The sequence below is a fragment of the Manacus candei genome, unplaced genomic scaffold (genome assembly GCF_025592945.1).
Source record: "Manacus candei isolate 608988 ecotype Guabito, Panama unplaced genomic scaffold, ASM2559294v1 h1tg000015l, whole genome shotgun sequence".
Taxonomy (NCBI): domain Eukaryota; kingdom Metazoa; phylum Chordata; class Aves; order Passeriformes; family Pipridae; genus Manacus; species Manacus candei.
Window position 1 is genome coordinate 2,013,335 of NW_026138063.1, and position 23,669 is coordinate 2,037,003.

The window sequence follows — 23,669 nt, forward strand, 5'->3', positions numbered from 1 at the left end:
AGATTCCCAATCAACTCCCTTTCTCCAACAAAGTATTTAATTCCATTACCTCAAACTGCAACTTTGGGGGGAAAAAAAGGCACCGGACAAAGTGGTTTCAGTTTTGCTCCCAAAGAACTCCAGCAGTGCCACCCTGTGGAGGCTGGAATATTTCAGTTATCCATATTCTGGTGAACCAACAAGTGACAGGATCTGCTGGGAAGCAGGGCAGGAGAATTTTTAACTTAAAAACCCACGAAAAAAGGCAAAAAGCCTGAAGAGCACCAGCTTAAGGTAATTTACTGTAATTATATTACATCAGGGAAGTGCCAAAAAAAAGCATTTTTGGGCAGTAAATATAGACCTTGCCAGTGTTCTGATGGGTTTTTGTTTAAGAAAGCTGCTCAGAAAGTTCAGTAAAGTTGCCACAAACATCTGTTCTCCCCTTCCCCCAACAAGAAAAGATTCTAATAAAGCGATTTTCTACAGCACATCCTCCACAAAGGTGGCTTAGTGGGAAGATGGTAATTTACTGAGTGGAATTTTCCTTAAAAAGGATTTTATTTCCCTTCATTTAACATTAAAACATCCCTAATTTATTAGTGAATACATAATTAAGTAAATCAGTTATTTTTTAGGGTTTATACCAAAATAATGACGTGCCTCCACACCACACACAGACCTTTGGCAGGTAAAAACCTCACGCCAGAGACTCAGGAAGCCACTTTCTTCAAATAATCTCTGCACCTTTTGATGAAAAACCAATGTATTAGAGAAAGAAGCACCCAAAGCATGAGAATTGCAAGTTTTAATGTTTATTTTCCCCAAGACAGCCTAGCCTGCACTCTACTTGGATAAATTCACAAGCTAGTTTCCGCTGCTTCTAGTTTTAAACTTTTAACCATGTTTCTGATGACAAGGAATGCTGCAAAAATACTCTAGTCCAACAAAGAGTTATGATCACAAAATAATCTTTATCCATTCTACAGTGTTTCAGAATTACCAGTTGATTTTTAAAACACAAGGTAGATATAGATGCTAATGGTGGCTAATCTGGTATGTTTTATTTATTATAGCAAACTGTTGTTCATGCAACACTTGTGCTCAAAGGGGAAGGCACAGCATTTCCTACAATGAGCCACCTTATAAAGAGTTCAGTTTGTACAAATTTGTAACCTCACCTTGAATTTAGTGTGCAGGACCTCAAAACTGAGGCATTCCTCCAATTATAAAAACACTTGCATCCTTTTTGTGCAAGTTTTAAAAATACAAAGTTTTCTCTCTAAAGTGGCTCAAAATAGATTGTTCATGGCTGCCTACATCTAAGATAAAAAGAGTCTAAAACAATTGGATTAGGCATATTAAAGGTGTTCAAACCATGACTTGATTTGTACATCTATTCACACCTCTTTTCTCGGTCTTTATTCGGCAGTACATATGCACCAAATTTCAATTTTTAGACGTTTCCATATCATTTTCATAGAAAACAAAGTTTGAAAACAAGTAACATTGAAACACAGCACGGTATCCTACCACAACAGAAACATTTTGGTTACAGGACTCAACAAAATCTAAAAATGAACTATGCTGTAGATTACCACATGCAAAGGTCTTCATGTTATCTTTGAAAATGAAAAGGATGAGATTTTTTATTACCACATTTTACTGCTTTCTACTATTATGGCAACTTGTGTACTGCAACACAGTCTAGTTTGAAGGGAAATGAATGATTTTTTTTTTTTCCATGCAAAAATCTACAAATTAGTTTTGATGATATGGAAAAGCTTTTCATAACATCAAACATTCATCTGGTGCAAATGCACAGGGAAGCCTTCCTGAAATTCTGACTTTACAAACAAACTAAAAAGAAGCCGTACAGGAAAGAAATGAAAAATAACTCGAAAGAAAAATAAAAATAAAAGAGGGGGAGAAAAAAAAAAAAAGGAAACAAAACAAAACAAAACAAGAGAAACACAGGCTGCAGGAGTAAACCAGAGTCTGCTGCTAAACCGGTCTGGTGTCCAGTGTAAGGTGACACTCCAAGTCGGATGGGTTAGGTTGTTCCAGCCCCCTGAAGGCGACTCAAGCTCCATGCGCTCACAGACAGCATCACACCCACTCTCTCATCACACGGCAGGCCCGGCGCTGGCCCGGAGCCCCCGCTGGGATCCAGCCCGGAGCCCCCGCTGGGATCCAGCCCGGAGCCCCCGCTGGGATCCAGCCTGGCAGCGAGTCCAGACATTCACTCAACGGTGTCCATTCACACGGTGCTTCATAGCAAGGCCTGGGCTCATTCTCTTGGACTTATGTGGGCATCCTATTCTCTTATGCTTACGAGGCTTGATGATGATATACTGCATTTCCCCCAATTGCTCTAGGAAGTCGGTGTTCCGTCTCAGGCACTGAAGATCTGTGACCTGTAGCCCTTTTTTTTCTTTGAACAATCTAAATAAGCATTCAGTGTGAAGTTTTTCATTACATTTTGCCACTCATTCTCACTCGCACCCACTCGCCATCTTGACTTCATTTGGGCTTTTCTGTGATTCCAAATGAAATCTTCACATTTGCTTTCCCGATTTAATGCAGCAGCGGATCCCATGAGCCAAGATTGATGGATCAAACCTTTTTTTTTTTGTTTTATTCAGTGCTGCATTGTACCTAACTTCCAAAATACCACTCTAAAACTGGAACCCTTCTGCTGGTACATTGGCAGATGAATTGAAACCAAATGTTCCGCCTTGTATTGCTTCTGGAACAAGGCTTGGATCTTCATCAATCTGGAACGGAATGGGAACACTGTGAGTGGGGACAGGGACACAAAACCTCACTAAACAGGAGCTGCACACTCCAAAAATCATCTCCCTCTCTACCTAATGAACTTCCCTGCACTGAGTCTTGCCATTCTTCCCCCCAGTTCAGTAGAGCACTAAAATGAAGTAATTTAAGCTGAAATGTTTTAGCTTTTATTTAGCAGGAAAGTCTACATGGCACCCAATAATATCCTGCTTATGGAATTTTCACTGCTGGAAAAGTATTCTGTCAGTCTTCTAAACAGTCACAGTTCTTAAGAGATGACCAATACCATTAAGTCAAGCAAGGATTAAATCCAGACTGCAGTTTCTATTTAAACTGGGTAGCACATATTTGGTAACACAGGTTACCACATTGACACTGGATTAAATTTCAAGTCCTGCTCTTTATGCAAAATTTAAGTTGCTTAACAAGACTTGGATGTTATTGCTCACATAAAAGTGAAAGTCTAGCACAAAATGATCTTCAAAGTGAAAACAGGGTACGAATGCAGCTGAGCTCTACCATTTCTGCAGTTCTCCAACCAAGCAGAAACCCCCTCTCCCTTCACGGCACAGACTGCCACGATTGCTTTTCCTCTCTCTGCAATTATGATTTGAAGTGCACACAAATCAAACCTCCCTTTGATTTGTGTCACGTGTTTGAAATGAAAACAACATTCTTGATCAGCACATCCCACCCCTGAAATTATTCCAATATTCCAAGTGGTTTGTGCCTGGAGCAGCAGAAGCTCCGACTCGGCACTCGAGGCAGCAGGGAGCTTATCAAAGGGGAAATGTCAGGCTCAGGCAGGGGCTCAGAGGTAAGGGAACTATTCAAAGCCTGGGATTTTAATCTCTAGAGATGAGGCTTAAATTAGGCATCAGATCTTCTTTAGATGCTTCATGGTGAGGAATGTGAGAGAGGCACTCAGTTCAAACAAGGGCTCGTTCTGCACCGAACCGAACGAGTGCCACAGAGCAGCTTTACCCCCAACCATATTTATAAATATAAACCACCACGAGGGCAGACTGCAGAGAATGACACACTCACATCATCTGAAGAGAAGAACTGATCAATGATCTCATAAGCCAGTTTGTAGATGTCTTCATTTTCATGGTTTTGTAGCTGTTCAATTTTCTCCAGCCCTGTGACAAATGCACGAGGAAAATATCAGAACACCAAGTTCAGGCAAAACAATTTTCCAAGAATGAAATTAAAAACAAATCTGGGAACAGAGTGACTATGATTAAGGTGCTGTAAACTCATATTTGACTATTTATATATATTTTTATACACATTTATATACAGACAAATAAGTGTACAGTACATACACGTGTAAGTATTTTTGGAGCTCTGACAAGCAGAGTTTAGGCTCAAACACCTCTTTTCTCCTCCCAGCCATCACCAATCACTTGATTTTTCTGCTCTCCCTCAACATTTGGTATTTTAAAGACTATTCTACTCCATGTTAACAAATCCCACCCAGTTTTTTACCTGTGCCCAAATTTAATAGCACTGTTTTTCATCCCTGAAAAGTTTCAGTCAACTTAAATAACAACCAACATAGAGGAAGTCTCAGAGCCATTAGGAAACTAAAGTTATCATATTTTTAAAGCCACTGTATCTGGAATTCTTTTTTTCAAGTCCACCTGGACATGACTCGTGCATGACTAAGGTAAGCACATCATCCCTACATTAACAGAAACTAATCTGTCAAGGAGAATAATTTGTCTAATAAATGACTGTTACAAAATCAGCATTTAATAAGTTTTACTGCCATTATCCAGCTCCTCCACATTTTAACTTAGGTAGGAAAAGCTGGGTATACTCATGTGATAGGCATGAAAAGGTCACTTTAAAAAAGGTTTTAACCAACACACAGTAGGAAGCTAAAACATCAATTTCTGCAAAAAACCTCTTGAAATATTGATCCTCCTACCTCCACACTCTTCTATAAGGTTGGCTATGGTTTCTGCTTCATCTTCAGCCATTTTTAATATATTACTTAGTCCATCCAGAACCACTTGCACAACTTGTGCATCTTTTACTGTCAGCAAATTGCAAAAGGGAGGGATTACATTTTGTTGGATTAAGTAAGCCACCTGAGGGGGGAAAGGCAGGAGTTACACCAGGAATGTGGCAGACAAACAGTGCAGCACAAACACAAATGCAAACAAGCTCCATGAAGGCCAAGTGCTCAAAGTTACCCAACCAGGTATTCTGCAGTGGCCACTTTCAAAAATCCCCTTGTGGGGCATCAAAAGGTAACATTTATGTTAACTATTATTATGTAATTATTATTATTATTATTAAAAGGTGACATTTATGGATCAAGTTATAAATATATTTAAGGGCTACAATACACAAGTATCAGACACTGAATTTTTCAGTATCAGATAAGGAGCTTCAACCTCATCTTTGAAAATCAGCAGCACCACCCCAACCCTGCCCCTAATCTGGGTTTACAATGAACTAGTGTAATTCTTCTCATGGGGTACTACCCTTGTAATTATCACATTCTGATGGTTGGGGAAAAAAGGTAAAAGGAGATGTGGAATGCCCAGGAATCCCATCAGAGCCTGAATGAAGTCACTCACAGCTCCCAGGCCATCCTAAGACATCATGTCAGTCCAGAAATGAATGAGCTTCCAACTGAAGCTCACTCTCCAATCCCTTGTGGAATTGGGAAGAGTTACTGAACAGTGGAGGAACAGAGACATCCACAATCCTGGCACTCCCTCAAATGCACCCAAGACAGGGAATGGACCTCAAAGTTTGACTCACTTGGTCTTTTCTTCCGCTGATCGTTAAGTTGCTTATTGCCCAAGCAGCTTCTTTCTGAGTACCAAAGTCACCCTGAAAACACAACCACAGACACAAACAATCACTCCAGGCTTCCTGGAACAGTATTCCCAGAAAAGCTTGTACTTGTTACAGTCCACCCTGCACAGTATCACTGTATCAGTTGGGAAAGTAACTCCCAAATCCTGTTCTGTTCCTCCCTTCCCTGCAACCACGTTTTCCAATCGATCTCCCAGGGGAAGGGAAATTTGTTTACATCAAAGTACATAAAACGGCAGCACTCACTCCACTCTCTCCCACTCCTTATCAACAGCTGTCATGTCCTACAGGCAGAGATAAGCACTAAGTGTCAGCTTTGATAAAGCCCTGCACACACTGCAACTGTGGCTGCCTCTCAAGTTCCTCAGCTCAGGGCTGTTTATTCAGTTTGAAAGGTCTCCAGTTCTTTTCTCAGGGATCAATAAATTGACAGTTAACAGAACTATTTATGAATGGTCTTTTCCCCTGAATACTTCCTACATTCTTTTAGCCACCCCCTTGTTTCTGACAAGGCACAAGGAACACAAGGTGGTTTGGAAACTCACATTTCAAGACACAAAGAACCCAAAAACTGAAAACAAACACAGGTATTTGAAGTCCCACATGAGCATTCAACACCAATCCTTGTGGTCTAACCTTATCTAGAAGATGAATTATCATTGGAACAAGGTTTGCATCTATTACTGCCTGAACTTGCTGCTGGTTTCCTGCAGTGATGTTAGATAGGAACCACACGGCTTCCTGCAAAACAAAAGGATGGCAGGAATTAATTCAGACAGTCTTCTAGAGCATTTATTCCCCCTCCAGCAAGATCCTCTAACATGCACATTTTTCCAACTCCACAAGACTCTCCAATCTTTCACTGCTACCAGTTTACAACCAAACACTTCAGATTAAAAGGAAAAATTATTTGGAGACAAAAAAAGAAGTCACAAATGAGCACTCAGTAATTGCTTCCACCTCCGACAATGAATGCTGGAGCAGGTTTCAGCTGATGGCCAGAAGAGCTCCAAAATGCACGACAGCATCATGTTTCCCACACATGAGAGTGGCAGGAGATGTTCTTTACCTCCTTCATAATGTCCCTCTCCTTGGCTTCAATCAAAAAACACAACACCTATTACTTAAATGCTTCATTTTCAACAGTTATTGGACCCTTGATGCTCATTCTGTCCACAAGCCCAGGATTCTCCTTCCAGCAACATCCAAAAGCAGGTGCCTGGTACAGTGTGCAAGAACAGATCTTTTCCCCAGCAGCCCCTCCCAGTCCTGAACTGAATTAAAAATTAAATTAAAAATTAAATTTAAAATTAAATTTTGAACTAAGCCAAAGACTGTGTCTGGATTTTTCTGTTCAGTAAGAATCAGAAGTCCCCACACACCTTTTTAAGTGGGAATTGATCCTTTAGTCAAGAAATAACAGTTTCACATGAAATTTTCAGTATATTCAGAGTATCAGCTTCTAATCTTACACTTGAAAGATTTCTGCCTTCCTAGAAACCTTCCATCACTGCTCAATTCCCTTCTCAATCTCTCTGGAAAAACAACTTTTTAGCTGAATGTTTCTCTCCACGTGAGAGTCTGGAATTTTCACATTTCATTCAACTGAGTCTCTGAGATCAGATCACAGGACCACTTTCAGCAGTGACCCTGTTAGAGATTTCGGATGTCTGGGCTTCTCCTGGTGGGCTTGCTTTGGGCTTTAATCATGGGCAGTGTTGCAGAGTGGCCCCAGAAGTGCCCAACACGCCTCAGATGCACTCCGGAGTCAGCATGGAAGTCAGTGCCCCCATTTAAAGCCTTTTCCATCCATCCCCACACACATCCCCCACCCCACCCCCAGCTGACTTGGTTTAAATTCCATTTCTCACACACACTCCATTCAAAGACATCCAATTATCTCTATTTCATCACTTCCAAGAGAGTCAGTTTAATTAAAGTGACATTTCACGTATCGAGAACTCCCAACTTTTAAGTCAACAGCCAGATTTAGAAGATAAAGCTTTGATTTCATAAAAATTCAATTAGAAGAAAATCAGGAAACAACATCCTTGTCAAGTACAAGTCTGCAGCTCCTTAGAGATTTTCCTGTGGATGTTAATCTCCAGAAAAACCTCAGCACTTGCTGCAAACTGCCATAAACTGGCGTAAGGAGCCAATTACTCAAACCTCTGTGACACTGCATCGTGTGGGATTCCAAGCTAAGCCAGATATAAAAAAGTTATCAATCAGGTACAATCACTTGCCTTATTAATTTTTTCTTTGGGATGTGTCAGAAGTGCTGGAAAATGTGAGAGAGCTTCACAGTTGAGAACTACCTGTGTCTGCTCGTCGGTGCCGGTGACGATGTTTCCTACAGCTCTCAGAGCAGCCGTCTGGAAATGAACCACAAACAAAAACACTTCCTTTAAACGCAGCTCTTTTCACCAAATATTTTTTTTTTCTGGCTGAGCACGAACAGCTCAGAAAGCAAAAGCTTTTATGCAAATCACACAGGGGAAAAAAAAAAAAAAGCTCTTTAAAGTCCAACTCTAAAAAGAAACCAGCTACTTTCTCTAGTAGCACGTTTTGAGCAGCACTTCCTTCAAGGGATCCAAACTTACTTGCACTTTAACTTCTTGATGGCTGAGAAGAGGAACCAAATGAGGGACTATTCCGGAGTCTATGACCATCTGGATCTGCTCATTGCCAGCATCCGTTAGATATGAGAGTGCCCAGACTGTATCTACCAATATCTGACAGGAAACGGGACAGAAATAGCACCAGTGTCACCAAAATAATTAAAACTACAGTTCAAAATAAATGAAAGATTAATTTCCATTAGTGCTGTGCATTCACACACAGAAAATCTAATTTAAACAGCTGTAAATCTGAACATTTCGACTGACAGCTTGTAAAAATGGAGTGTTGTTTCAGCTGACAACTCCTGACTGATTGAAATACAGCCATTTCCAAAATTCAAATAAGCTCAATTTCACCTACTTACAGCCAAGAAATTAAAGAACATTAGTTAATATATTTAAGACATATTTTGGCAAAGCACTGTTGCCATCAAATCAGACAACTGAGCTACAACTTCACTAGGAAGCAAAGAATCTTAAATTCTCATTTTTGTTAGGCAAAAAGATGAGCTATTTTATCATTTCAGTAAAGTCTTGCTCATTTACTTCACTATTAAATAACAATGTTCATATTTGACACCTCAGAAGTTGCATCTAAACCTGATATTTGACATGTGTAGCAAACACTGTTTTTAATTTCATTTATGCTGATTTTCATCACAGATTCAAGTGCTAGGCACAAAAATTCCTGTATTTATCTGTCAATGAATGCTCACAGAAATACAACTGAAACTGCATTTTATTTTTAAGTGCAGGGAAAGCACATGCAAATAAACACTTGCAAAGACACAGAAATACCAGGGAAAAAACCAAATTAAGACTTAAAAATAAGCAGTTAAAAGGTATCAAAATAAGTTTGCCCTAATGAAAGGGAACATCACAGGTTTTTATAAAGAAAAAGAGTTAATTATGACTACTCTTTGTATTTCAGCTACAAAACTATCTCAGAGCATAAAAGTGAGTCTGAGTTTGGTTACTTACATTTACATCTGTGTGGTGAATTAAAACACAGAGCGCTGGAAGGATCTGAGGAGGGAAAGGAACAGTTACTTTTATATTTTAGAAGTCATTTTTAAGGCAGACAAACCCCCAGCTGGGGTTGGGTCCCAATTCCATCACCTCCTGGATGGTCTCCATCGGTGGAGGGGGGTCTTTGTGGCGGCACAAGTTGACCATGACCCAGGTAACGTTCCTTAGGAAGGTGATGGGGATGGATGGGCTGATGAAGGACAGCAGAGGCTTCACTACTCCAAGGCTAATAACATAATCTCTACACTGGGGTCCATCACCTGGGAGAGACAGCACAGAATTACTGTTATTTCAACAGCAAAGTTCCACAATTCACGGATTTAGGGATGTGTGGGCAAGGGAAAGGGGTGGCAGACAACACCAAACCACCAAGAGGAGCGGACAGCCCAACACATTCCTGAAGATTCCATCAAAAACTTTATAAATGACACTAAAACATCCTTAGAAGTTTTCAGGGGTAACACCAACCTATGATATTTCCTAAAGCCCACACAGCTTGCTCACAGACATTTTGATGAGGTGAATGCAGCAGCCTCAGGAAAAGCGGCACAGCATCTGAAAGGCACAAAAAACCCCCATGGGATGGTCAAGAAGTGCTTCTCAAAACACCAAATATTCACATCCTCAACTCTTACATAGGAAATTTTTCTCCTGGTAAAGAACTGGTAAAAAGTTCACTAATTTCCCAGGTGACACTGAAATAAAACACTGCAATAATTCTTCCTTTGCTGGGTATTCTTACAGATCCTGCCCTTCAGAATATTAAAAAAACCCCGACATTGAATTTGTTTGCAAGTCTCACAAGTTTACTGGAGCTTGTCAGGACTCCAGATTTAGCACAGGATTTCTGAATTCAATAAATGTCACTAAGCTTTGCATCAGAATCAACTGCAAAGCAGGAACTTTAAGACCAACCTCACCCACTCAAATGAACCAATTTAAGAGTAAGTAGGGGCCCAGCTCCATTATGGACTGGGAATGTAGGAAGAGGGCAGGAAAGGCTTCCACATTTAGATAATTGATCCTGGTTTATTTTCCCCCAGCACTAAGGTGCTTGCTTACATAATAGTTGAGCCTATAAAAAAAACCATTTACTTTAGATCACAGATTTCAAGAGAAACTGGTATTTTTAGTTGCTCTCTCAATGTAAATCATGTTTTACTAGAGAGAAATAAATCACAGCAGGATTCTTATTTCCTACTAAATAAGGGTATTTTATAATGCCTGGATGCAAGGAGAAAAAAAACCCCTTCCCAGCAAGCAGATTAAGTACTTTTGGAAAGATTACAACAGGCCATCTTTTTCATTGAAATAAATCAAATTTTCATGTGTCAGAGCTATTAAATGGACTAATTAGTGCATACACAGACCTACAGAACACCACTGACAGCAGTGCTCAATTAGTTGATAAACTAGGTTTAAATACAAAGTGTTCCAGATCAGAGGTGTGGGACAGATTATCTATTAATTAGATTTCTAAAAGAAAACTCGGGATGCAACTGGGGAAGGAAGAGGATGGGAAAAAGGGAAGTTAAAAGAATTAAGATACACAGTAAAAGGGTCCAATCCAAATTAAACTGAGGTTTAATTTTTTAACACTGAGGTTGGGAAAGCAAAGGGCAACTTATCTTGCAACCAACATAAGTTCTGTGCATTTTTGTATTTTTTTGCTTAAATTTTAGGCAAAACTTGTTTCACACTATGTTTGATTATTCCAGGAGGCTCAAGCACCTCTTTCATTCACTACCCTCAAAAATCCTGCACACTTCTACTTAGTTCTGCTTTACCAACAGAAGCACTACTTCAACTTAAGACATGCTTGGGGTATAGAAGAAAATTTCCTTTGCCTGGCAAAATTCAGATTGCAAACCCAAGAGCAATTTCTTTCCATGCAGTATGAAGGACAGGTTTTTTCCTTCAACTTGATTTTGGAAGAGTTTGATGTCAGGCACCCTCTGGATTTGGCCCACAGCTCTCCCACACTCTTTGTAGTGAGACATGAGATCCCTCCACTGGGGTTTTCTGGTAGGTTTTGTTGTTGTTGTTGTTTCCTGTGGGTTTGTTGTTGTTGTTTTTTTGTTTGGTTGGGTTTTTGGTGTTTGTTTCAAGGTTTTTGTTGGGGTTTTGTTTGTTTGTTTGTTTTAAGTTTGCAAACTGGAAACCAGCAGATACCAACTCTGCTAAAACACTGTGAGTTTCCAGATGTTACTCACCATTAGGAAACCCAACTGAATTTAAACCCTGAGAAAACAAAGACCAAAAGCAGGCCTGTGATTCACCTGACACCACTTGCCAGAGGTAAAACATCCGGCAGGAACCTTCATGGGCAGGTCCCTCAGTGACTGACAACCTGATTTCAAGCGAATCCAACGTGTGGATTTGTGAACTTGCTTGAGAGGAACAGGGGGGGATGTGGATGTTTTTTACAGGGTATTTTAGATGATGTTATTGTTGTGGCAGCTTCAGAGTGTTACCCATGAGCAAACCCTGCTGGACTTACTGGACTGAACCACGGCCTGTGTCTGCTCCGAGGTTCCAGAGGCGATGTTTGTCAGAGCCCACGCGGCCTCAAACTGTAAAGAAGGACTGGCAAGGGAAGAGAAACAACAATTATTGTAATGAGAGTTCTCAAATCAGTCACACCTCAGTTACATACCAGCAATGAAAACATGAAATACTCACTTGTCATCTCTTTCAAGACAGTGCACTAAAATAGGTAATATTCCTGATTTTATTAGATCATCGATGGGTGGGTTGCGGTCGCTGGAGAGCAACTTCCTGGTTGGGGAAGGAGAAAAAAAAACAGATTCAGCAGAGAAATCACAATGAGGAATCCAGAGCAGGGCAGTGATGGCTTCCTGTAGCTGAGTTTGGGAAACCTCCAAGCACAGAGTCCCAAGAGCCTCCCTGACAAACTGTTCCAGTGCCACACCACCTTCAGGGCTGGGAATTTTTTCCCCGGTGTGTCTCTCTACTCCCAAACACCAAAGATTTGTTTTCTCCACTTCAAGTGAAAATAACAAAGCCCACAAATTAAAATTACTGAGCTACTGGAAAGCCAAAGCCATTACATCCAGTTTCAGTGCCATGTTTTCTCTACCAGGGAAGTTTGGTCTTTGTTTTACTGACTGGTGACAGAGTTTTCCAGCTCCTTCCTCCTCCACCCAGCAAGGGAGATACTCAGACCCTTCTGCATTTAAAACTGAACACTTTACAGTCCTCCTAATTATATATTTTAACTCTACTTGTGAGAAGCATCAAGTTTGCACCAAGATAAATCCATGTATTTATCCACAATCACAATCCACGCTACTTTAAAGATGTCTTGATTTTTTTCTGAAGTTCTTTATATCAAGTTTTCTTTTAAAAAAAAAATCAGTTAATTACATACTATTTCCAGTTAAGCTAGAACATATTTTCTGATTCCAAAAGCATGATAAAATGAGAATAAAAACCAAGATATTTGAGAAAGCTGTGTTCTTACCTTGCTGCCTGCACAGCACTTAACTGTATACCCTGGTTGTCACTTGAAGCATTCTAAAAGAAAAAAAAAATTAGATTTTTCACACATTTGTCATCATGACATGAGGAATATTTAAACAATTAAGTTGGTTTTACCTGTACTATTGCCTCCAAAGAAGTGTTTTGCTAGAAAACAGAGACAAAAGCAGTTAGAAATTCAAAATGTTTTTAATGCATGCAAAAAGAAGACATGCTTGAGAGTTAATTCTTACCACTCTGAAGTCACCATCTATATCAGAATCTTCACAGATATCTTCATGGGGAACATTCCTTCTCTTTAGAAGATGCTCATCTCTTTTGTTCTGAAAGAGAAAAAGGAGTGAATACCTTCAAAACTTTGACTTAGGAGGTGTGGGGGTTTAAAGGAAAGAAGAGAAGCTTCTGTTTTAAACAAGCATCATAAACATGCTGTCACTGATAGTGTTAAAATTACCAGGAAGTTGGAATGGACTGCACAGAGAAGCACATTTTGGAAACCACTTCTTCCCAAAAAATCCTGCCTCCAACTTTATGGACACAGCAACAAGTTGTGCTGGAAGTTCCACGTGCACAAATCCATCCCCACTGACATCACAACCTATTTGTCATCACTTCTAACGAGACACAGCAATTCCCAGAGGCCAACTTTCTGTTCATCCCACAAGGAAAATAATTCCAGTTGTGATTCCTTTCCTCAGGAGCCAGTTTTCCAGCAATTCTAGTGTCACCTTCAGACTCTCCCACTCTATTGTGTGCTGTAAGAAAACAGCTTTCTGCCTACAGATCAGCAGGAGCATCTGATTTTCAAAGGGAAAACAAGCTTTTTGTAAGTGTTTAAAACCTGGCTGGAGGAGCAAGAGTGATTTATTAAATTACAAATAAAACCCTGGTTTTCAGGACAAAAAATTATGGAACTCTCAGTAGCAGGTATAAAAATTTCAGAACTTCCTTCTAAGCCAAAGTTTAGATTAGTAAAGATGAAGAGATAGTGGAACAATGTTCTTGGTGGATACAGAAAGAACAAAGTCTTAAACAGAAACTCTTACATTTTACTAAGTAAAATGCCATTTAACAACAAAAATCCTGGATCATCTCACCTTTCTCAATTCCACGACAACTTCATTTCTTTGCCTTCTCATAGTCTGCAAAAAATGAAGATCAAAATACATCATATTCTGAACTCAGACCAATTTTAAAAGTTCTTGTACAACTATTTAAGTTGATGCACTTTAAATACTTGTATACAAAGGGTTTAATTTTCATTATAAAAGCAGAAATCCTACAGGAAATTGGAAGTAACTATGTTATTTGTGTTTATTTTATTTCAGAGTAAAACAGGTTCCTAGGTGTTCATGATGAAGAAAAAAGGGTGTATGGAACCAGGAATAAGCAGGTGTCCTTGAAAGGGAAAACTGAAAGAGTTGTGCCTAAACCAGCCCCAAAAGCATTATAAAGACCATGGCAAACCAGCAGTGAAGTAGCTTTATAAACAAGCTCAAATTAAGATACCTTGTAAGCAAAGCCAGGCTACAAAACTATTGTTTATAGATGAAAACCACATAAAACCCCTGGTACTTTGAGAGCAATTTTTGGGGGGTTATTTTCTCTACAGCTCCCATTGACAGAATTGAGGGGGGAAAAAAATCAATTTGTAAATATACATAAATTGTTTTATTGTGCTTTGCTACTGCAATGAAAACAGGAGAATAAATCAGTCTGGAGCGATTGTGTTCCACACTTTGAACTTTGCTGTTCTCATTCACTGCAAAGTTCAAAACAATTCCACTTCTATTGTGACTTCACTTCCACGAGTCCCAGGGAAAAAGTCTGAAATCCTGGAAATAAAGGTCTGCCTAACACGGGACAGAAGGAAAAGGAGCAGGTTAACATCAACAGCAAGAAGCTGTTGAGGATAAGGATTAAATGGCAGACTTTCAGAAAATAATTATTTTTTTATCAAAAATAATGTGCATTTCTTCAGAATCAAATTTCAGCTCTGAGCAAGAGAAACTACCTCCTTAAAGGAAGGAGCTCCAAGAAAAATGAAGAGGACTGGAAAGGAAAAGAAGGGATGGTTCCCCACTGCTTTGGAGGCAGAACTTGTCATGGTTTGAGGACCAAAATGCAGCTCATTATGAGGAGAAAAAAAGGCAGGGGAGGGGAAAATTCAACCCAGGAGCAACTCCAGCAGCTGCAGCAACCAGGGAAGAGTCACAACAGCCAAGTGCAAAGTATTCCAACGCTAAAAATTCTCCTGTGCAGCCACACAGCTCACAGGGTGCTCCAATGCAGGGCAGCATTCCCAGCTGGGATTCCCCAGGAAAGGTGTGCTACCCACCTGGACCATGGATGGCTGCTCTGAGGAGCAGGGCTGAAGGCAGGAAGCACTCCATGGTCAATTCTCTGGGCTCCAAGAGAAGCTGATCCACTCCTGGATCCCATCCCACCCCTGAGAGGCTCTGGGACGATGCTACAACTTCCCAACTGACCGATCTCTTGCAGGCTCTTGCTCTCAGCCTGTGCCACAGTGCTCAGTGCAGCCTCTCCAAGACTACCCTGGCACATCCAATATGAAAATAATATGGGAAAAACCTCTGATAATGAGATTGCAGAACTGCACCATACCCCTGATGAGCTCACAGGACCATTAACAACCCAACAGAAGAAGCATTCCTATCAGAAAGCTAGAGGGGGAGAGGGATGATCCTTCCCAGACATTGCTGGTCACCAAGAGCAAGAACCCAATGGACATTTCAAGGAGTAAAACACTGAATTGCTGTAACACCAACTTAAAAGGGACATTAAGGTGTAAAGGATACTAAAAGTAATTGCTACAATTAGTGGTGGTAACACAGCACCAGGACAAGCACATGTGACAGAGACAGGGGGAGGAGTGAGTGGGACCTGCACAAGAACAAAGCCTCAGGTGTGTCATTTAGAAGTTTCTTTACTTGAAAAGTCATATATACAATTGGTTAGACTTTAAAATCCTCTGCTGGAACAAGAATGCCCTCCCTTGGCAGGCCCTTGGTTTAATTCCTGCCTGCTCTGCAGAGACCTGCACACCTTGGACTCACAAAAGCCCTCACATGCAAGACAAGCTGCCAGTGAAGTCACTCTTAGGCAGAATTTACCAAAATAGGGCTCCACTAAAATAATCCTCTGGGTAAACAGTGGTCTGTTGACAAAATAGTTATTACTGGTCAACCTGTCACTGCTCTTCCTCCTGGGAAGAGGAAAAGCACAACAAAGGAGAACTGAGGTCAGCTCTGTCCCAGAGTTTCACAGCATCACCACCTCAGCCTGGGGATGGAACAGTTTGGAGAAACCAAACTGCCAAGCAGAGTCCAGATCAACTTGTGTTGTCTTCTGGAAAACAGCTCTAAGGGCAGGAAGAGAGGCATTGGAAAGGGACATTATTCCTTCTGTTCTGTGGGAGATCTCACTTGTCAGACTTCTCTGAATCAGTTCCCAGCTTGCACTGACACAGCTGTGAGCAGGAAACCATTCTCAACTTAAAAGTTTTGGAAGCAGAGTTCAGGATGGCCCTGGCAAGGGCTCCAACTGCAAAACAGGCATCACTTCAGCAGGAATTCATGTGGCTCTTGCAGTCACTGGATCCTGTTTGTTGTTTGCTACATCAAAAATCAAATGATCCGATCTATTTCTGTCAGCCTGGGATGGCCACCCCTCCATCCTCCTTTTTTTCAATTATATTTAGCTTCAGATTTATCATAAGGGCTATTTCTGACCATTAGTCATGACTGAGCCCTTCAGCTTATCATTAAAATCTCGTGGTAGCTGATGCCTGCAGGATCCCCAGACATCCCAGTTTTCACAACAACACCAGGACCAGAGGCAGCATTCCCAGCTCCACATGGAGGCAGCATTCCCAGCTTCCTAAACACACCTGGAGCTGTGCTCCAGGATCCTGACCCCTCTTCTTTCCCTGAAGCACCACACAGTGCCTTCACTGCTGGCTGGGTGGGTGGGGGTTTTTTTGGCTGTTATAAAATATTTCACTTGAGCAGCTCCATTTATACACCTGTGTCCTAGTTAGGACAGCTGAGATCAGTTCATCATGGTGGGTGTAACCCAAAACTGTATTCTATAGCCTTCCATGTCATTTCCCAGAAACTAGACTATTGTTGTCAATAGACTATTCGCACCCTCTACCCATAGAGCCTGACTCCTCAGGCTATAAACTAGGTGTTAAGAGGCCTGTGAGATAGAAGGATGTTTCTGTCCTCACACCCTTTGTGAACTCCCCGCCCTGAGGAGAGTACCAAGCATTCCTGCCTGAACTGGAGGATATATAATCTTGGAGTTTTGGAACATTTTTCAACCCACTCGTGGGATCCAGAGGACGGCTGCATCTCATCGCTCTCAACCAGACTTAGACCACCACTGGACTGCGATCACCAGTTCTGGCCAGACTGCAGCAGCTCTCCCACCAGCAGGTTCTTCCCCTCTCCCTTTACTTTGGACTCAAACAGGGCCCAAGGAACACCACTTTGTTCAGGCCCCAGGGTACTGGGTCATACATTTGGGTTTTTGTGGGTTGAGACCAATTGTTTGTTTGTATTATTGTACTTACTGTATTATTTTAATAAATTGTTATTCTGACTTATAATCTCTCCTTTGAGTTGGGTTCATTCCCCCTGCTGGTTAACTTTTAAACCAGGACAACCTGCAACAGGAAGGTCTGGCAGCACACAAATAAAGGCAGAACTTCACCTGTTCCTCTCATTCCAGGGAATGGTTTCCAAAGGCACAGAGTTTCTGTTGGGGAACTGCAAAGGCAACAGTTACTGCACAGCAGAGTTGGCTGGGCCTTTGTTCCTCCCTAGGAAGTTGCTACCAAACAGAAAACAAACCCAACAAAAAACAGCCTGGGGAGGGTATGGGGTGTAGGTGTGCAAATAGATTATTTACCCCCTCAATCTTTTGTGAGCTGGATGGCATTTTTGATTGTTTTCTTATTAAAACACTGCTTACTCACAGAGTAGCTCCTCAAAGCACTCAGTTTGCAAGGGGAGGATTTGTCTCCAACCACAGCACTGACTAAGAAACCTTGTCCTGTCCTTCCCAGGTCTGAGGCACCAAACTATAAAACAAGGGAAGAGCCCTCCAGGTACATCCAACTTCTTATCTGGGTTTGATAAAACCCCTCACTTTTCACAGGCAGTGTAATCCAGTGATCCAGGCCCTGCTCCATCCATTATTTCCCCCCCTATTCTAATCCTAGGATAGTATATATATTATTTCTCTCCTATACTGATCCATTACAAACTGGAACAATCTGATCTTCTCCCAAGATCACTGATACAAATCCTCTGGAATTTTAAAGCCAAACACAGCCTCTAAAAGATGCCCCCAAAACCCAAATCTCAGCAAGTGTTCCTCCTTCAGAAGGATAATGGGATTCTCAGCTATGGATAAATAAATACAAATCAAAAGGACACTGCATGTGCTGTCAGCCCAGGTTTTCCTGCAGAAGTTGGGCATGGCAAATCAAATGCCTTATACAAATATCTCAGGATCATTTTGAAGTGACAAGATGGATGAGCTTCACCACAGAACTCCAAGTCAGCTTAAAGGAACCTATTTTTAACTCAGTGAGTGAAATTCCTGCTCTCCTTCAGTTCTTCCATATTTAATCCCAAGGAAACTATTTTGTGTGGGATACAGAAAAGGCTGAAAAGCTTCAAAGCACCTGCAATATTCAATATATCTCCTAACAGCACCTTTCCTTCACTCCCCTGGAGCTTCCTTGGTGTTCTCAAAGACATTATTAAAGTCCAGTGAACATTACTGGTAACTCTTAAAATCCTGACACTGTTGATCTTAAAACATCTTGATTCAATGGCTGCTCCAAAATTAGTTTTGGAGTGCTCTGCATCGCAGTATTATCATCATTTCACATCATGCATCTCTCAATTACAGAGCAGAAATATCTATTTACCACTATTAAAGCAATTCTTAAGAGTCAGGGAAGGAAAAGCCAGCAGGAACTCAGCAGATTCTTCCAGTATTCCCAGAGAAATAATATGCATGAAATATTTTTTGTTTCATCTCAAAAAAACCCCCAAAAATCTAAATGTCAGTGAGATTTGAATGCTGCAGCAGGCAACAGTCACCACCAGAAAATGAGATGTTGGATCACCTGGTGAAACAAAATGAAGCAAAAATAAAACAGCCCAAATCTCTTCAAACCTTCCCAAAACAAGGCTGTACTCAAGACCCCTAAATGCAGTATTTAAACAGATATTATTTAAACCCAAACTGTTCACAAAACCATCACAGACACAATGCATTTACACTTTTCTGGCCTGTTCATTGTAAAGATCAAGTATTTGGTTCCAAGGTCTGTGGGACTACAATTAAAAATAAATTGGAAAGAAGATTTGGTGGCAGCACAGCCAGACCCACAACAAACAGAAAAAAAACCAGTTCACCCTTTCTTATTCAAGGGGAAAAAAAAAAAAGCCCAAGTAAAACCTGTTCCTCCTTGAAGACACAAGATGAAAAAAGTCACCTTAACCAGCTCCCTAATGGATAAGCATTTGCATGATTTAATATCAGAGTCCAGATAAGCCCTTGTTCAAGGAAGATTTTGGGGCTGGATGTTAAAAAAAAAAAGTGACCACTTCTGCGGTTTTTAAGGCTCCTCTTTGTGCTGTAACAACACTATTTTTTTTCCCCCACAGCTCTAATAACTCTTAAATCTTGAAGGCCTTAACTAGACCTGACTAGAAATGCTCAAAAATACAGAGATACTGCTTCAAATTACTGCTCTCACAGCACAAACTCCCCCAGTGTTAAAAAGTTTATTATCCTGTGTATTCCTTGGAGCAGGACCATAAATAAGGAAAAAAGACAAGGAGATATTTTATGTTTGTGGCCTCAGCTCCCACTTTATTCCCAGTGCCATCACCAATCTGTCATCTCCAAACACATGGCACAATTGTTTACAACATGCCCCTGCACGAGGGTTTACCCAACACTTCAGCATATCAAAGAATTTTGCTGAACTTCTTATGTAAAACAGGTGTGTGTGCTTTGGGTTTTCTGTCTTTTTTTACCCCTTTTCTCAAGGCCAGAATTTGTATTTTTAGAAGCACAGAAAAATCAAAGTTCAACTTTAAGTCGTTAAGTACCTAAAAAGGTAAATATATGCTTAGTACTTTAAGAGATAAAATGCAGGAAATTCCACGACTTTTTGTAAGAAACACCAAAATCTCCCGTGAATATTCAAGTCCTGGAAGGTGAGGACAATGTGCCAGGGACTGCTGGCAGTGTAACTGCCAATGGACTGATCTGAGCAACATGGAATTAGAGAAATATCATTTTTAAGTTTGTATTTTACTACAGTGTCTAGAAGTATCTATTAACTTGGGATTCACCACAATTATTATTTATTATTTATTATTTGCCTGTAAACTGTCACGGATAAGAAAAATAAGATTCTTTGGAAAAGCAACACATAGTGAAGGCAGAAATTCAGCGGAGATAAGAAGGGGGAGGAGTGAAGGAGAGGGAGGAGGGAAGGAGATAAAGATCAAGTGTTGGCTTCCTCTGCAAGCAAATAGGCAACTTTGTGCCCAAAGCACCAATAATTGGGGTGTTTAGGGGTTATCCCACCCCAGGACACTCTGCTGAGAGGAGAGGGCTAATTCCCTCTCACTTATGACAAGTGGGATGTGTGAGCAGTTAATTAGCAGCAAGGACAGCCAGGAGCCTGAGCTATTGTATGAAAAACAGCCCTGCACGGGGGTTATTTTGGGTACCAGGCATATGCTCCAGGATTTGCTGGATAAATGTCAATATCTAAAATTTAACACGGCCCTGCAGTGGGTTTTCACTGGGTAAAAGGCCATTTAAAGTGCACAAGCAAATAAAGAAACAACGCTGAAGAGATCCCCTGCTTCCTGACACACACACGTGGTTTCCCTGCATGTGTCCATCTTGAACCTTCCCCACTTCAGCCCATTTACCCTAAAACTTTGTGCACAGGCACCCAAGCAGCTGAATTCCAACCTGGATCTTCCTATTCATCCCATTTTTCACTGTATTATCATTTCTATGTGCCTTCCCAAAGATGCCTTCCTACAGTTGTCTAGTCAATGATAACAGAATTTATATAAAAACAAATTAACACGCGAGGGCAAGTGGTTACTAACCAACCTCACAACACAGCAATTAATTATTCCCACTCCCGGTATTTTTGGCACCGCCAAACTTTGTCTATAACTAAATAATAAACTGTTTTATCAATCTACTTGGAGAAGAAATCGAGGTGTTACTGACTTCTGAATCGCTCAGATGGGAAACCTGGCTGATGTTTTAATTAACGCCAGCAACATAAATGAACCTTTTATTTTGAAACAGAAATGCTGTCCTGTCTTCACATGAAACACTGGAATACCATGGAAAACGCTGGGACACCATGAGGCCAGTGAAAACCGGCCAAAATTCTCATCCAGAACCCTGCACTGACAATTAGAAGCTCCTGGGTGTGCGCTTAAGGGAGAGGGTTGACGCCTAATTTTAAAATTTTACTATTTACCGAGGAAACCCCGAGTTAATTATATATTTTATATATATATTCTGCCGCGTTTAGGAAGCACCTTCACAGCTCAGACAACGGATGTGGCAATGCGGCCACCCAAAAAAAGTTTCGAGGCCCCGTGCTACGAAGGCAGAGCTGCTTCTCAAAAGTAAGGAGGGGGGAAAAAAAAGGGAAAAGCAGGGAGAGAGTAACATTAAAAAAAAAAAAAAAAAAAAAAGAAAAAAAAAAGAGAGGGAGAAAAGTGGTTGGGGTTTTTTTTAAATAATATTTCTTATAAAGGGCAGGCAGTTATTTATTTATTTGGAGGCACGCAGCACTACACCCAGCTGGGGCCTAATTCCTGACTCAGGGTTTTAGGGGCTGCTCGGAGCGACTGTTAATGGAGAAATTAAGGCCGAGCCGCCCGGAGCCGGGGGCGGGGTGGGCGGCGGCGCCGGCAGTGCCCGGCCGGGGGTTTGGCCGGCCCGGGGATGGCGGAGCCCCCGCGGGGCCGCCGGGCCGGGCGCTGCCCCTCGCCGGGCTCCGCCGGGCCGGGCCGGGCCGGGCCGCGCCCGCCCCACCGCGCGGCCTGCGCCGCTCCCTCCGCCCTCCTCCCCTCGCCGTGCCCTCCCCGCTCACCTCCAGGTCGCGGCCTTTGTTCTTGAAGTTCTTGAGGCGCTGGTTGTCCAGCTTCTCGCTGTCGGCCATGGCGGGGCCGGCGCGGGGGGGCCCCTCCGCCTCCTCCTCCTCCTCTTCCTCCTCCTCCGCCCGGGGCCCGAGCGCGCCGGGGGGGAAGCCCCCGCCGGGCGCGCGGCTCGGCGGGAGGGCCGGGGCTGTGGGGGTGCTGTGGCCGCGGTGCCGGGAGCGGTGCGGGGTGCGGGGTGCGGGGTGCGGGCCGGTCCGTGCGGCGGGAGGAGCCGGGAGCGGGCCGGTCCCGCGGCCCCAACGCGCCGGTGCCGCCGCGCGGGGGAGGGGAAGGGAAGGGACGGCGCGAGCGGGGCGGGGGGGGGGGGAGTGGGGGGGGCAAGCGGGGCCAGCCTCGCTCTGGGCCGCGCCGCCCATTGGCTGCGCCGCGCGCGCCCCGCGGCCAATGGCGCGCGGCGGCGAGAGGGAGGGAGCGGGCGCGCGCTGACGCGGGAGGGAGGAGGAAGGAGGGGGGGGCGTTCGCCTCAGCGCCGCCGCCATCTTGGGCGGTGCGGGGAAGGAGGGGAGGGAGGAGCAGCGCGGCGGGGACGGGCGTTCCCTGCCCGCCGCGGCGCCTGCGCTGCCGCTGTCAGAGCAGGAACTTAACGCTTTAATGCGACCCGGGTCTTCGTTTGGCATTCGCTCCCCTCGTGGAGCCGAAAGTCAGCGCTTTAGTCTTTCCCCGCGCTACACTTTGCGTTCGTTTCCCTCATGGATTCGAAAGTTAACGCTTTATTCCGTCTCCCCACCTGATTTTGTATTCGCTCCCCTAAGGGAGCAAAAGTTAACACTTTAATATTTTTCCGTGCTATACTTTGCGTTCATTCCCTTCATGGCGCTAAAAGTTAACAGTTTAATCCGTCCCCTCATGGAGCTGAAAGTTAACACTTTAATCCTGACCTGCACTAGGCTTTGGGTTCATGACCTTCACTGATACGGAAGTGGGCAGTTTAATTGTTCCCCTCACTCTACGCACTTGACGTTTCACTCCCCTCGTGGAGCTGAAAGTTAACAGTTTAATCCTTCACCCCTTTTTGTATTTGGTCCCCTCGTGGAGCCAAAGTTAACAGTTCTATCAGTCCCTTCACTACACTTTTCATTCAGCTCCCCTCAAGGAGCCAAAAGTTAACAGTTTAATCCTTCTCCTCACTACACTTTGGATTTGTGCCCCTCATGGAGCCGAAAGTTAACTCTTTAATCCTTCCCCTCTCTAACTACACCTTGGATTCGCTCCCCTCATGGAGCCAAGCTGGTCTTTGCATTCACTCCCCTCACAGAGCCAAAAGTTAGCAGTTTAATCTTTCCCCTCTCTAGAGTTTGCATTTGCCCCCATCATGGAGCCAAAAGTTAACACTTTAATACATCCCCTCACTACGGTTTGTATTTGCTCCCCTCATGGAGCCAAAATTTGACAGTCTAATCCTTCTCCTCACTTGACTTTGCATTCGCTCGCCTCATGGAGTCAAAATTTGACAGTTTAATTCCTCACCTGGCTACACTTTCTATTTGCCCCTCTCCCAGAACCACTCCTAACTCTAAAAAAATTACTTATTGGAAACTTGTATCTGACAAACTATTGCCTCTTGACAGTGAGTGTTCAGAAATACAAAAGAAATCTCTTAATTCTACACCTTTTCTGTGATGCAGGTGATCAGACCACAGAAAGTTTG

At 42.5% G+C, this 23,669-nt stretch overlaps 1 protein-coding gene and 1 non-coding gene across 3 annotated transcripts; both read right to left on the reverse strand.

Moving 5' to 3' along the window:
• Positions 1-778: 778 nt before the first annotated feature.
• On the reverse strand, positions 779-22,307 carry KPNA4 (karyopherin subunit alpha 4). 2 transcript variants are annotated; one of them, XM_051781851.1, is made up of 17 exons: positions 21,955-22,307; positions 13,862-13,906; positions 12,998-13,087; positions 12,882-12,911; positions 12,748-12,800; positions 11,946-12,041; positions 11,764-11,849; positions 9,732-9,818; positions 9,354-9,523; positions 9,216-9,260; positions 8,217-8,348; positions 7,856-7,988; positions 6,250-6,350; positions 5,557-5,628; positions 4,712-4,874; positions 3,823-3,917; positions 779-2,756 (listed from the first exon to the last, which is right to left on the reverse strand). In XM_051781851.1, the coding sequence occupies exons 1-17, from the start codon at positions 22,021-22,023 to the stop codon at positions 2,658-2,660; spliced, it is 1,566 nt and encodes a 521-aa protein (XP_051637811.1). In that variant the 5' UTR covers positions 22,024-22,307; the 3' UTR covers positions 779-2,657. The 2 variants fall into 2 exon arrangements, with proteins under 2 accessions (XP_051637811.1, XP_051637810.1); XM_051781850.1 differs by having other exon boundaries at positions 6,250-6,354; positions 7,860-7,988; positions 21,955-22,306.
• LOC127468887 (small Cajal body-specific RNA 7) lies at positions 7,228-7,532 on the reverse strand. Its single transcript, XR_007903719.1, has one exon. It is a non-coding gene; the product is annotated as a small Cajal body-specific RNA 7 (non-coding RNA).
• Positions 22,308-23,669: the final 1,362 nt, after the last annotated feature.

Excerpts from the sequence above, each read along its gene's own strand:
- KPNA4 (XM_051781851.1), bottom strand. The coding sequence starts at position 22,023 with ATGGCCGACAGCGAGAAGCTGGACAACCAGCGCCTCAAGAACTTCAAG. Across the intron at positions 9,819-11,763 it reads ACAGGCCGTGGTTCAGTCCA|ATGCTGTGCCGCTTTTCCTG; the intron begins GTAAGTCCAGCA and ends TGTGCCTTTCAG. Across the intron at positions 3,918-4,711 it reads CCTTATAGAAGAGTGTGGAG|GGCTGGAGAAAATTGAACAG; the intron begins GTAGGAGGATCA and ends CATTTGTCACAG.